We start from the raw sequence: 14,697 nt of genomic DNA on the forward strand, positions 1-14,697 counted from the left end.
TTTCATTTACTATTTTACCATTTTCAAAATTTTTAAATTTGTCAGAATACCATGTTATTTTTAAAGGGAAAACTTCAATTTTATGTTGTCAAAAACATTTTTCGTTGCCATGGCTATCTAGTGGAATGGAGTAAAACTAACGAGAAACACGTTATAATTTTCGTGAAATAAATATTTCTTCTCCCTGCCACTGAGGCGCTGGCATAGCGAAGGGGCCCTAAATGGGTTAGAGTGTGCAATAACTGGTGGCTTTACCGGGGAGTCGGGGTCCGGCTCTTGTAACCCATAAGGGCGGTGGCGCACTGGGAGATGTTAGCTCTGATCAAATGGTCCTATCTCCACCTCCGACTTCGGTCAGGTTTGGGCTGGATACTGAGCTTCGGCTCAGGCTAACGGAGAGGGTCCGTGCCAACTGGCCGCCTCGGCGGATTGGGTAGCCTGCTGTGGGGCGGCGGGCCTCCGTATGAGGGCACGGTGGTCCTGTTTCCCGGCCTTTTGGAGTCACACCGGGATCTCCGGTGCCAGCTGTGCCGGGTTACTTGGGCTGCTGTGTGCTCGTCGTTCCCCTTTAGGAGCTCTCTCCAAAGGGTTTGACTATTTACCTACGTAGGTGGGGTGTCGGCTGGAGTTGCTACAGCATCCACTCTTAATCCCAATGCTGTGTGCGAAGTGGGAATTGGTCCACCCTTTGCTGCACCTTCTGCTGGGTTGAGTGGCTTGCGTCAAAGGTGCGACCATCAGTAGTAGGGTACTACTACCCATGCTGGATTTGTCACCTGTCCGGGCTAGGCGGACGCTGGCGTAGGGCACTTGTAACGTTTTACTGGTAAGAAGGCCAATACTACCCTCTAACCAGCGTAGTCAATAACGTTAATAGTTAGTTCTAGTGAAATGAATAGTTATTAAGGGAAATTAGAACGCAAGAGATTCAGAACTAAGATAAGATATTTAATATTTAACACACGTTAATTATTTACACACAATTAAGATTAAACCCTACTAAGCTAGGTGGCCAATTTCCCTATCATTATTATGCAGCTAACTTAAATACTAATTAAACACTTTAGATTACAATATTAATTAAAACTAGTAAACACTAATACAATTTCGTAAACAAAATAAGTAACTTAATAAATGGCTCGGTAGTGACGATTAATAAAACGCACGATTTCTGGTGGTTAAATTACAACACGGGGGTACCCCACTATTTAGCACTTTGCGCGGTTGGTACGGAGACGAACTCCTCAATTAAGTGTGACGAACGACGAAGTTCGGTGCCAACGAATGGCTCAATGATCCCCGAAACGATTGTACTTATCTACGTTGGCTCATTGAGCATCGGCTCCGGCGTCCAATGACGGCGAGGTCCAGTTGGTCCAGCGGAGTGTGCGGACGACTTGATCGGCAGACTTCCACGGAGAGCGTATCTACATTGTACGGTTGACTGGTTTTAGCTATGCTAAACTTAAGTTTCACGACTGTGACGAGCAGAGTTTCTGGCTGCTAAACGTGGCTGACCTCTGTCCAAAGTTCTATTGTTGAAACGGGGAGGGGTAATTCTCGAGTAAAAACCCAGCCGGCCAGGAGCGGTTATTTACGACCTTTCCCACGTTCCTACTTTTCTTCACAACTAAATGAATATGCCTAGGCTTATTTTATTTATTATTTATTAACTCTAGTTAATCCCAAAAATATCATCACTTATTGTATAATTTATATTTCTGTGCAAGTCGCTAAATAACTCTAGATCATCACACACTATGATGATATACTTCCGGTGGTATGGTCTCTGTTACTAGGTACACCGGGCTATAAATTCTGACCCACTGGCATAGCGAAGGGAAACCAACCATTCGATTTTACCATTGCTCTAGCGTAGTGTTTGATATCTCCCTTTGCGAAGCTATATAGGATCTTTGGGATAGAACTAAACTCCGATCAACGATATTACTTTATATCGATGGAATAGTCTGAGATAATCACAAGGACCAATCTTATCCTATCTTCCGTTTCCCCTCAGAGACTTGTCGAGACCAGGGGAAGACCAAGTTCGGGAGCCGAAAGACCACATTTTTAAGGTCGAGATCGTCTAGACAACCACTTTTGAAAAAGCAGCGGGGATCAGATTTCAAGTAACTTCTAGATAACAGGTGTATTATCATGATATATTTTCAACTAATGAACTGAAATTATTTTTTGGAGTTGATGGTTCTTATTATCTGCCGTTTTTATGGATTTTTTTCTGAAAGGTTTTATAAATTATAGTTTTTTCTTTACCTCTATATATATGCACAAATTTTTACCGTTAACCATTCGGATAATTCGATAGTTGGATATCATTTCTATAAATAATATTTTGAAATAATATCAATAAAATACGTCTCAGCGATGACTGTCTTGGTGTCCACGATGCAACATACATTAAACGTTGAGGTAAGTTTCTCGAGTGTTATTTTATTTATTTTCACTTATAACTTCGCAATGTCGTAGAATGGTAAACAAGACATCGGATATATAACGGAGGTATCATCAATGAACTATTCAACGCCCGTAATAACGACAAGCGACAACGTGAAAACGATCAATATAGTTGACGGTGACCTGAAAGTACCCTCTGTTTCGGAGGACATCAGCTGCTACTCGGTTATACTTCCACGAACGACAGTGATAACCTTGACAGTAAGTCTTAATATAAGTATTGCTAAAATGCTACCTATTTATTAGTGTAAGAATTACGGGGTAATAGCAGTCTGCCCGACTAGTGAGCTTAATTTATTTTAGTCACTGACTAGGGGGGGTATAAAAACAAAGACAGCCAACATTTTGTTTTACCCGTCAGAATTAAAAATAGGAGTTAATTATCACTTGAGTTACATGACTTAATTTGGCCGATTACAATTTTTTTTAAATAAAATGGGATTGATGAATTTTTGATACGCCATATTCGCCATTTACTTATGGATATTTACGTAAATTTTTCACCAGTCAAATTGACTAGTGAGCCCCCAGATTTCAATTAATTTTGGTAGTCAGAGCATTTATTTTAGTAGTCAAAGGCCGTGACTAGTGCCTTTATGTCCAACCCTGACTGATAAACTTTTGGGTGATATGTCGCTTTGGTCTAAGTGTACTTGGTAGCGAAAGTTCGTCTGCATCTTCTTAACAAGGTGTAAACAAAGCGCGTGTAAAAGTCTTCAAGAAGAATTGAAAGCAGTAGAAACATAGTCTTTAAAATATGCAAGAATTGATTAGCCTTTCAATATTTTTGATACCATGACTTGATTTTCCGTTTCGTAGAGACCAAGAAATCGGTTCGTTTCTCGGATTCCCTCGACTACGACCTCTCTCATCTGATTCACAACCACATGCTCAGGACGAGTCTCAAATACCGCGAGGATCATAGTCGCCAGCAACTCTCGTTTTCATCGGGAAAATCCTGTCCATTAACGAAAGCGTTAGTTGTTGCGATTGTAGCCGCATGTTTAGCGCTGTTGGCTCTTACCGGTGGAATGGTGTACTGGCAAGTAGTCACCCAGAAGCATTCCGTGACCGAAGTGGTTTCTCTTAATTCAACAGCTCTCGTAGAAAACCCAGGGACAATCATTTCTGGTTATTCAACGACCGAGTTTTCGCTGTTGAAAGTAAGGTAAACAAATTTACGGAGTGTAAATTTCCACCCCTTTCTGGCAAAATAGGTTCCACTCGCTGATAACACCAACGCGCCAGTATCTGATCGAACTATCCCTGTCCATTCCGTTGTTGGGAAGTCGAAGAACCGAAGGCGTCGTCTGTGGGATCAATCTTGGAATTGCTGGGCAAACCAGGGCCACTTCAACTATACGCTTATTCCACGACTTAATTTGTGAGCGTGTTTTTATTAATATAATACAAGCGACTAATGCCTTCGTGGTGAATTAATAAAACTCCTTTTTAAGTAATGATTTTTGTAATTCGAATTTTTTAAACTTGGGCAAAATCTCCGAACTTAAAACCACGTATTTCAAAAAATTTTTAATGTTCTCTAGGCAAACGGTACTTGCAAATTTTGCATTAAATGGTTAACGTTTTAAAGAAGTTGTTATTTTTGAGAAATATCTGAAATTGGGACATACGATCAAACCTTAGTGGGATGGTGGAGTCCTTACCATTTTCGCCTCGTTCAATCAGTTTGTGTCACTGGGTGAAAAGTCAGACCTACTTCTTCTACGCGGGTGTGCATGTTCACTACCCACTGGTTAGAGGTTCCTCCTTTTCATTACGTGCTGAGGGTAAACGTAATAATTAGTGTAGGGTCATAAAAAAACTTAACAAAAACACAACGTCCGGTTAAAGAGTGAAAAGTTTCCATTATTTCAACCAGCATTTTAAAATCCGTAACTTCCAGGACCTTGTTCTCAGAAATATTATTTCTTGGCGATTTGCTTAAAGATGTTACTTAACCGCCTATTGAGAAATGTGCTCTTAAAAATTTTTTATGTCATCTTCATAATAAGTTAATTTCCAAATTGAAATTTTTTTTAATTTTATGACTTCTGTAAATGCGTTTTAAATAAAAACAATAGTAGAAAAATTTCCAATGTTCTGTGCCAAGATTAAAATAAACCGCGTGGTTTATTTTTAAAATCATCAGTTTTTCGTTTCTGTTAACAGCAAAATTGGATAACCAAAAACAATATTGTTATGATTTTTATTTAAATAAAAAACTTTTTCAAAACCTGCCAACCCTGGTTTTGAGTTAAATTATCTAACTTCTATGGGATTTGGCTTTCGACCGATATTTTTCAAATTGGAACATGTTGTTAGGCTTGAACAAAGGAGAAAAATGGCCCATGGTCATTTTTCCCTAGCTCCTACAGTTTGTCCAGTATTAGCGGTCAAAAAAGGACAAAACCGAGTATAGTCCATTTGTTAAGAGAAGTCACGGTCCATCGGTTAGCGCTCTACGCTGATTCTGATTGGTCAAATCAGAGTTATTTGAACTAACAATATGACGAGCAACAACTTTGTAATTGGAACCAAATCCGTAAACCCAATGCTTCTCGAAAGTTTTAAATGACCTTGAAGACATGGTTCTAGGTCATTCAATTACAAACTAGTAAATGTCCCGCTACACGAGGAATGTTCCATAGAAATTCGAAATAAAAAAAATGTTTTTCGGTTAATTATTATTTTTAGTTTTTTAGTGAACACCCTGTATAGTATTGCTTTTATCAAAATAACACACATAAATCATTTTGACAAACTACAACTAATTTATAAATTTAATATTATAGTAGAAAACAATATAAAATCAGCATAATCCCATTGGAAAAACCCAAATCGTGAGCCCTCGTGTGAGCAAGTGTCATGCTATTGCGACCCACAAAAATTGAATATAAAAGGTTGTTTAGTGAAGTGTAAACCACGTAATTTTATAATTGAATATTAACTACTAATTTGGCACTGATAAAATTGCATAGTCTGACCAGTACTTTAGTTAACTGTCTCATGTGGTGTTTATTGCTATACCAGGGGGTTTCTAAAATAGAATACGAAGTTTACAAATACGAAATACAATTTATTCGGTACATAAAAGATACATTTAATGAAATATGGACATTGTTAAACCTATAGAACAATACAACATTAAAGTTCTTAGGGGAAAACGAAAATAACATTATTTTAAGAATTATTCATTAGAAAATGTAAAAGTAACGAAATGAAATGGCAAGGTCATTTGGGGAAATGGAACCTTCTCGGTCCACTCTTTGGGACGTAGACACGTTCCGAATGCGACGCGATCTCCAGAGCAACGGCCCTCTCGTGCTGCTCCGAGATGACCTTGAACCTTTCGCCAAAAAGGGGGAGAGAGTACAGCATACTGACGTGTACTTCTACAGCTTGAGCGTTGCATTCTTCCGAATTCTGTTGGTTTAATCGCAGCTGATTAGAATAAGCGGTTTTAACTTTTTCCAAATCCAACTCGAAAGGCGCTGCCGAATTGGTCTTTTCCTTGCTGATCAAAAAGTCGAGGTAGTCCATGATGGAATCCGACTGATGAGTGATGGAATTGGACGTGATAAAGTGCGTGAACATGGCGCTGGCTTTGATCACAAAATCCAATTCATCCTGATATTTCGATTTCTGCACTTCTAACTCCAGTTTCACTTCTTCGGCTTTCTCTTGGCGGACTTTCCAGTCTCGCATTTCGCTGGCCTTCGATTGGTCCAGTTTCTTGACGTACGACTTTTTTATTACGTATCGTTGGTGGATGTGATCCTTCCAAGAACAGCCGCAAGTGATACAGAGATCACCTTTGAAAACTACGCAGTTTTGAAGCGCCTTATTATTTACGATGTCTGGGGTGATATCACTGAGGTAACACGGATCGTGGCATATCTGATAGATTTCATTTTCTCCTTCCATAATGACGCACTTTTCAGACTGGCAAACGGTTCTGGGGTTTGTTAATGGAATGAATTGTTGGTCGACCATTTTAACGTAAAGAGTATTCTGTAGCCGTTGGCGATTGTTCTTGCTGGACCGAATAGATTCAATTTGACAATTCAAGTAGAACAGGTTTTCTTGTATGACCATAACGATGTCTCCTAGCGGCTGCACCAACGAAACGATCAGTCTTCTCGCCTCGTTAATCGACAGAGTGTCCTTAACGCAATGAGGTTTCAACTTGTCAATGCGCTTCAGCAAACGGTCGCACTCGGAAGCCGACTTTTCCCAACTGAAAGAATACTCTGCGCGGTCACCTTCCAGAAATTGGACATCGTTTCGAAGCGCGACCAGGAAGCGGAAGGCCTCGTTGTCCAAGCAGTAAACGGTCTCCTGGTTCAGCGGGATACAAACGTCTTTAAGTTGCCCCAGCAGTTTCTTCAAAGGCGAGAAAGTGTCTCCTGGCTTGTAGAAGGTGCTCTTGGAGTTCGTGAAGACGAATGTGATATTTTCGGTGGCACTTTTGTGCAAGTGTTTTAAAAGTTCTTGAATGCAAAATATATTTAAGCGAGAGTTGTTCGGCTTCATTAGCAGAAGAATTCCGTGGATGTTGGTGAAGTTAGAAATAAAGCTGATAATATTATCGAACGTTGTGGCGTCTTCGTCGATATCTTTGGTATCCCGTAACCCAGGCGTGTCAATAAGGCGGATCATCTTATTGGCCATGGGAAAACAATAGGCCTTGCAGCTTTGGGTTTTGGATGCGAAATCTTCGTTGCCTTCGTTTTGGTCTTCTTCGCCAAATTTAACTTCGATAACATCGAAATTTTCGTCGGAGAGCGTGATTGAGGTCGGAATGAGTCCGATCAGTTCCGACTTTTCGGCTTCCTCCAGAGTGTCGTAGTTCAAGTAGTTGGCGAAAGCGTTGATGAACGTGGATTTGCCAACGCCCGTTTCTCCCAGAATTAAAATGTTCAAATCTTCGCGTTTTTTCAGTTTTTCGAGCATGCCCAACAAGTCGTCTCCCCTTTCGAACCGAAAGAAATCTTCTCCGTGTGTCGGGTGGCTGCATTTAAAAGCGAAGCTGGTCGCTGGTGCTTTCCCGCAACTTTCGCAATAAATGTTTTGGTCGAAACAGTAGTACAGTTCTTTATAACAATTATCGCAGTGGAAGACGTGGGTTCCAGTCAGTTGGCATTTGCCAAACAACGAAGATGGGCAAGCAACTTGAAGTAACGCAGCGTCTTTCTGGATAATATCCGAAATGCTTTCAGGTTTAGTCGTGCATGTTACGGTCATGTTTTCGGACAATTCAGGCTCATCTCTTTTAGACAAGCAGTCACTATCTCCCTCTTTTTCCTTGTGATAATGAGCGATACGTACTTTGGGTTGACGGGAAAACCATGAAGAGATCCACATATTCTCTTTATGTTCCATTGTAAAAACACCCATGGTGTCATTGGATGCTTTTTGATCGAGTATTTCAAAAAACCAATTGTAATTTTTCTCCCATTCATGTGTTTTAAATAAATTTTCATTTTCGGGAACGTAATGAAGTACAAAAACATCTTCGAAGTGACGTTTCATTTCGTCCAATTCTTTTTCATCGCGTATCAAAGGGCAGTTGTGATCTCTGAGTTCTGAATAACATCGAAGACCAATTCTTTGCCCGCTAAATTCATCCAGGATCGCTTTAACTTGTTTTACGGGTAATCTATCTTTGATCTTTTCCAAGGCTTTAAAACTGTCCATATTGTTTTGTGATCTGTCATTGGAAATCATGTTTTTTAAACGATCTTTTTGCTCCAAGAGTTTACCCGGAAAGTCCTTTTCGTAAGAAACAATTTTCTCAATGTGAGAGAAATTATTAATGAATCTAGTATCTCTATTCTTTTCGATATCTCTCAGAAAATCTTTTATGGCACAGTCCGCTTTACTCAATTCAGAAAAATAATTTTCTATACTTAGTAATTTACTTGAGAGTAAAGGGTATATAGTTTTGGTTAATAATCTGCTTAAACGGATGGAAGGAATCTTAATAATTGAGAACATGTTGTAGTAGATGGCACGCGGAGGTGAAGTCGATACGTATTTCACCAACTCTGGAAATTTAAAATCTATTAAATCCCCAAGAGAGTTGCACTCAATTTGCGAATCAAATTCAACGTCCCCGTTAATTTTGATAGAAATATCCATGTTCGCATATTCTTCTAATTTAGCTCTCAAAGGACCTAGATTCGCTACGTGGTTTTCAAACTCCTCTAAGAATCTCTTGAGTTGAGTCGTGGTTCTTTCTCGCTCATGTTCAAACGGAATTTTACAGTCAAAGGAAATGATAATGCGGCCGCCCCAAGTTACTCCCGTGACAACGTGGGTGCTTTTAGTTAAATATCCACCTTGAGCTTCCTTTATGAACGCGTCGCTAAAGCATTTCGACTTTATATCAACGTTTTCTTGTTTGATGAAAATTGAATAGACGAATGTTCCTCTGATTGCTCTGTTAGTTTGCTTTTCCCATTTGATTAAATCATCGTATCCCTTGAGGTTGTCGTCGTGCACCCCAAATTGTAATCCCAACGTTTGGTCAGCTGGAATGTCCAGGCCTTTTAGCCTCTTCGAGAGCGTCTCGTCCAAAGTGAACGATGATTTGAACTCGTAATTCATATTTGTTATTGTTTTGTGCTGCTCAACCATTTCGGGTTGCAATAATATGGAATGATTCAAAAATCGGCCTTCGTACACATTGTAAAGATCGCCTAATTTTGCGCTCCGTCCCAGAGCAGCCCTCTTGATTTCGTAGTATTCCATCTTAGATATTGTGGCTGAAAAAGAAAGAAGATAAAATATAATGGTAACCACTTACTAAAGGAAAATGAAAAGTAACAGTAAATAGAATTAACACTTAAAGTTAAAAACTAATTCCAATTCCAATTAATTAAAAGTAACAGCAAATAAAATTCAAATTAAAACTACTTCAAATTCAAATTAAAACTACTTCAAATTCCAATTAAAACTACTTCAAATTCCAATTTAAACTAATGCTAAAATTTCACCTATATGTAACAACGGCCTCACAATTTGACGAATTGTTCATTGAAGCTCGTGACGAAAACCATCAGTGTTAATTAATATACAAAAATCGTTAGATTCCCGCCAATTTAGAGTCATTCAAATAATTTGTAGAAATTGATCAGATTTCCTGTTTCTCAGAAGTAGAGCTCTGCGTGACAGATGAATTAACTGACAAAATTTTGATTAATCGTAAATATTTTAGTTAACCGTTTATTTATGGATATTATCCATGGATGAACAACGAATTAACATGCAAAAAAAATTATATTTTTGGATAATTGAAGTCTAAGGACAAAAATAAAATAAGTGGTTAATTTTTATACAAACGCCAAACTCTACTCAGAAGGAACATCCAAGAACACAAATTATGCGATCTTTATTTAAATAAAGAAAAACAAAAACGTTTAATCGTACACTAGACAAACAAAGACAATTAGAAACCCCGTGACATGAAATCTTAAATTTTTATAGGAAAAATAGGATTATATTTCTAAAAATATGGGATTTTATAGGATTATTTTTTCAAAATTATTGGACTTCATAGAACTATATATGCTATTTCATTTACTAACTTTATGCATTTAAAAACAAAATCTATAATTAATGAAGTGAATATTTGATTTTCTCTTAAAAAATAGGAAACACTTAACCATTTTATCACAAAAATATACTAGAAGCTAACTGTATTAACAAGAACAAAAGGAGAGACTAGAATGACTTGATCCTATAGCTAAATCTAGCAATTTAACTGATTGGCGGGATTTGAAATGGGCAAAATATAATAATTATAGGATTTCATAGACCTTTATGGGGATTTCGCTATCGGACATTTTTGAAAACATGGAATTTTATAGGAATTATAGGACCTCTTGGGGGCCTGTTCCATGAGCCAAAAATCGTCGTCCCTATGTATACAGAGCTATCAATGTTTTAATACACCAGAAGCGCACGCCATTGAAATATGTTATTTAAAACAAATGTGGAATATCAACTAAAATTGGTAATACAATTTCAAGATAAATAAAATTTGGAGTCGCGTATAAAACATAAACGAGGTCTGTTCGCTTCCTGGGGAGGTTTATATTGGAAAAACTAGACGTCTATCTACACGATTAAAAGACTGATGTAATTAAAAAAGAAATTTCCAAGTCTGCCTTTTCTGAACATATTTCTTATAATCCATCGCACACAATTTCGTTCATTCATTTTGAAATCTGAAATCCCGTTACAATTAAATATTATGGAAACGTTTTTTATTGGCAAAAATATAAATATCCTTAATACAGATTTAGGATTTAGATATTACCATAAGTAACTTAACACCCCTAAGTATGACATTAGGAAAATAATCTACTACATCCTTTCTTCACAGTGACGTCAAATTTTTTTCGAAATAGCGCCACTCGGAAGCGGCGGAATGAACTAATGTAACCCAACTTCCGGGAACGTGATTCCCGCGGTTTTGAAAACAGTCATTTTTAGGCTTAAGCCGCACTAATTTCGTTTTCGCCACGGAAACTTTAACAACGGAAGAAATTAAAGAAATTGTATGTATTTCCCTCAACAATATTAAATCTTCATATCGGGCAAATGGTATTATATTAGAAATTCACGAGGTCACTTCCTTGATTAACGACGCACCCCTCAAAAGATTAAATTCGATTTAATCGTGATTATTTTGATTAAATTCAATTTAATCACGATTAAGTTGATTAAATCACGTTTAATCATGATAAGAATGTTTAAATCTGATTTAATCATGATTAAATGATTAAATCTGATTAAAAATTATATCGTGATTAGTATGATTAAATCGTACTCTAGTTTTGATTTTAATGATAAATTATCGATTCGACCGATTATATTTCTTAAATCGTGATTAAAATGATAAAATCTAAATAAAAAGATTAGATCATGATTAGAATGATTAAATCCCGTTTAAATTATTAAATCCTGATTAAAAAGATTAGATCATGATTATAATGATTAAATCCAGTTTAAATTATTAAATCCTGATTAAAAAGATTAGATCATGATTCGAATGATTAAATCTCGTTTAAATTATTAAATCCTGATTAAAAAGATTAGATCAGGTTTAGAATGATTAAATCTCGTTTAAATTATTAAATCCTGATTAAAAAGATTAGATCATGTTTACAATGATTAAATCTCGTTTAAATCGTGATTAGATTTTTTAATCTTGATTACCCTGATTTAATCATTTTACTATGATAAAGACGCACCGAAAATGGAAGTGACCTACCCCTCGTAATTTCACCAACAACTCGAAATTTGTGGCTCACTAGTGTAGTATATTGAGAAGATCCATCTGATTGATATTTATCAATATTATGCACCAAATACTGTAGACGTTAAAAAACCTTCAGCTTGTTACGTATTTAATGTAAAAAGTTCTTATTTAGTTTACGAATATTTTATTACAATTTCTCCCAAATTTTTACTTTTATAATTTGAATATACTTGTATTTTGTACCTGGATGAATGCCTGGTTTTGTCCGCTGTGATCAAAATAAAAATTAATTGATGAATTAAAATGTAAGAATTAACCTTTTTCAAGCTTCTGGAATAACTTTTACAATTTTGCTAATTACGCAATAAATTTTTTTTCAGTACAAACTTCGAAAATTACCCTAATAATATTTAGTATTTAGGTATAATTTTCCGATAGAGTTAGGCCTAATAAGCCGACTGCCATAACAGCCATTTTATTTTTTACATTTCGTACCTCAAAATATTTTGAAGCGCTATATGATTGGCTAAATTTGAACTCTGACTTCTTTTCGATGCCCAATAAAAAAATCAAATCCCAAAGAGCATTAAACTTCCGGGTTACAGAGTTGCTAGTCGTTTTTCTGATTTATCGTTGGTGAAGAAAGGATGTAGTAATAAAAATTCATGAGCATGGCTACAAGTGTCATACTTAGGGGTTTTATGTTACTTATGATATTACCAATTAAATAAAAATTAATAAGAGTATTATTATAAGTCTCACGTGACCAGAACGAAGTTTCAGTTTTAGTTTCATTTTTGATTTTGTATAAATGCAGGGTCACCAGGAAAATGCCTCGAAAATTTTATAGAACAATTAGGAAATTCTGTAGCGAATTAAAGGAAAATATAGGAAAAACCACAAGAGATAACTGAACCAGGGTTGGACATATGGAAATTTTTTTAGTAGTCACCCTGACTAGTGAACCTCCTACTTCAATTTATTTTAATAGTCACCGACTAGTGGGGGTATAAAAACAAGGACAGGAAACATTTTTCTTTACTCGACAGAATTAAAATAGGAGTTTATTATCACTTGAGTTAGGTCTACATTATGTGATTTTTTAATGAAATTGGATTGATGAATGATGAATTTATGATACGCCATATTCGCTTTTTTTATGAATATGTAGGTAAATTTTTCATTAGCCAAATTGACTAGTGAGCTCCAGATTTTGATTAATTTTAGTAATTTCGAAATAGGTTATTTTCTTTAATTAAAAATTACGTATTTTACTACAATTAGAAAGTCACTTATTTCATACAATACTATTTTTTTTAATAAGGAAGTAATTTATTTACTTCCATTAGAAAGTAATTTATTTACTTCCATTAGAAAGTAATTTATTTACTTCCATTAGAAAGTAATTTATTTACTTCCATTAGAAAGTAATTTATTTACTTCCATTAGAAAGTAATTTATTTACTTCCATTAGAAAGTAATTTATTTACTTCCATTAGAAAGTAATTTATTTACTTCCATTAGAAAGTAATTTATTTACTTCCATTAGAAAGTAATTTATTTACTTCCATTAGAAAGTAATTTATTTACTTCCATTAGAAAGTAATTTATTTACTTCCATTAGAAAGTAATTTATTTACTTCCATTAGAAAGTAATTTATTTACTTCCATTAGAAAGTAATTTATTTACTTCCATTAGAAAGTAATTTATTTACTTCCATTAGAAAGTAATTTATTTACTTCCATTAGAAAGTAATTTATTTACTTCCATTAGAAAGTAATTTATTTACTTCCATTAGAAAGTAATTTATTTACTTCCATTAGAAAGTAATTTATTTACTTCCATTAGAAAGTAATTTATTTACTTCCATTAGAAAGTAATTTATTTACTTCCATTAGAAAGTAATTTATTTACTTCCATTAGAAAGTAATTTATTTACTTCCATTAGAAAGTAATTTATTTACTTCCATTAGAAAGTAATTTATTTACTTCCATTAGAAAGTAATTTATTTACTTCCATTAGAAAGTAATTTATTTACTTCCATTAGAAAGTAATTTATTTACTTCCATTAGAAAGTAATTTATTTACTTCCATTAGAAAGTAATTTATTTACTTCCATTAGAAAGTAATTTATTTACTTCCATTAGAAAGTAATTTATTTACTTCCATTAGAAAGTAATTTATTTACTTCCATTAGAAAGTAATTTATTTACTTCCATTAGAAAGTAATTTATTTACTTCCATTAGAAAGTAATTTATTTACTTCCATTAGAAAGTAATTTATTTACTTCCATTAGAAAGTAATTTATTTACTTCCATTAGAAAGTAATTTATTTACTTCCATTAGAAAGTAATTTATTTACTTCCATTAGAAAGTAATTTATTTACTTCCATTAGAAAGTAATTTATTTACTTCCATTAGAAAGTAATTTATTTACTTCCATTAGAAAGTAATTTATTTACTTCCATTAGAAAGTAATTTATTTACTTCCATTAGAAAGTAATTTATTTACTTCCATTAGAAAGTAATTTATTTACTTCCATTAGAAAGTAATTTATTTACTTCCATTAGAAAGTAATTTATTTACTTCCATTAGAAAGTAATTTATTTACTTCCATTAGAAAGTAATTTATTTACTTCCATTAGAAAGTAATTTATTTACTTCCATTAGAAAGTAATTTATTTACTTCCATTAGAAAGTAATTTATTTACTTCCATTAGAAAGTAATTTATTTACTTCCATTAGAAAGTAATTTATTTACTTCCATTAGAAAGTAATTTATTTACTTCCATTAGAAAGTAATTTATTTACTTCCATTAGAAAGTAATTTATTTACTTCCATTAGAAAGTAATTTATTTACTTCCATTAGAAAGTAATTTATTTACTTCCATTAGAAAGTAATTTATTTACTTCCATTAGAAAGTAATTTATTTACTTCCATTA

General features: G+C 34.7%; 2 protein-coding genes across 3 annotated transcripts; one reads left to right on the top strand and one right to left on the bottom strand.

The window, feature by feature from the left end:
* Positions 1 to 2,310: 2,310 nt before the first annotated feature.
* On the top strand, positions 2,311 to 3,934 carry LOC149960302 (uncharacterized). 2 transcript variants are annotated; one of them, XM_090165219.1, is made up of 4 exons: positions 2,311 to 2,433; positions 2,491 to 2,679; positions 3,298 to 3,641; positions 3,696 to 3,934. In XM_090165219.1, the coding sequence occupies exons 3-4, from the start codon at positions 3,366 to 3,368 to the stop codon at positions 3,864 to 3,866; spliced, it is 447 nt and encodes a 148-aa protein (XP_090021345.1). In that variant the 5' UTR covers positions 2,311 to 2,433; positions 2,491 to 2,679; positions 3,298 to 3,365; the 3' UTR covers positions 3,867 to 3,934. Both variants share the same exon structure in this region, with proteins under 2 accessions (XP_090021345.1, XP_090021346.1).
* A 1,778-nt stretch (positions 3,935 to 5,712) lies between these two features.
* On the bottom strand, positions 5,713 to 9,234 carry LOC149960303 (uncharacterized). Its single transcript, XM_090167439.1, has one exon. It carries the CDS (start codon positions 9,232 to 9,234, stop codon positions 5,713 to 5,715), a length of 3,522 nt encoding a protein of 1,173 aa, XP_090023565.1.
* Between the last annotated feature and the right edge of the window lie 5,463 nt (positions 9,235 to 14,697).

This window comes from Leiobunum rupestre, chromosome 2, assembly GCF_980474605.1.
Source record: "Leiobunum rupestre chromosome 2, qqLeiRupe1.1.hap1, whole genome shotgun sequence".
In the NCBI taxonomy this organism is placed as follows: domain Eukaryota; kingdom Metazoa; phylum Arthropoda; class Arachnida; order Opiliones; family Sclerosomatidae; genus Leiobunum; species Leiobunum rupestre.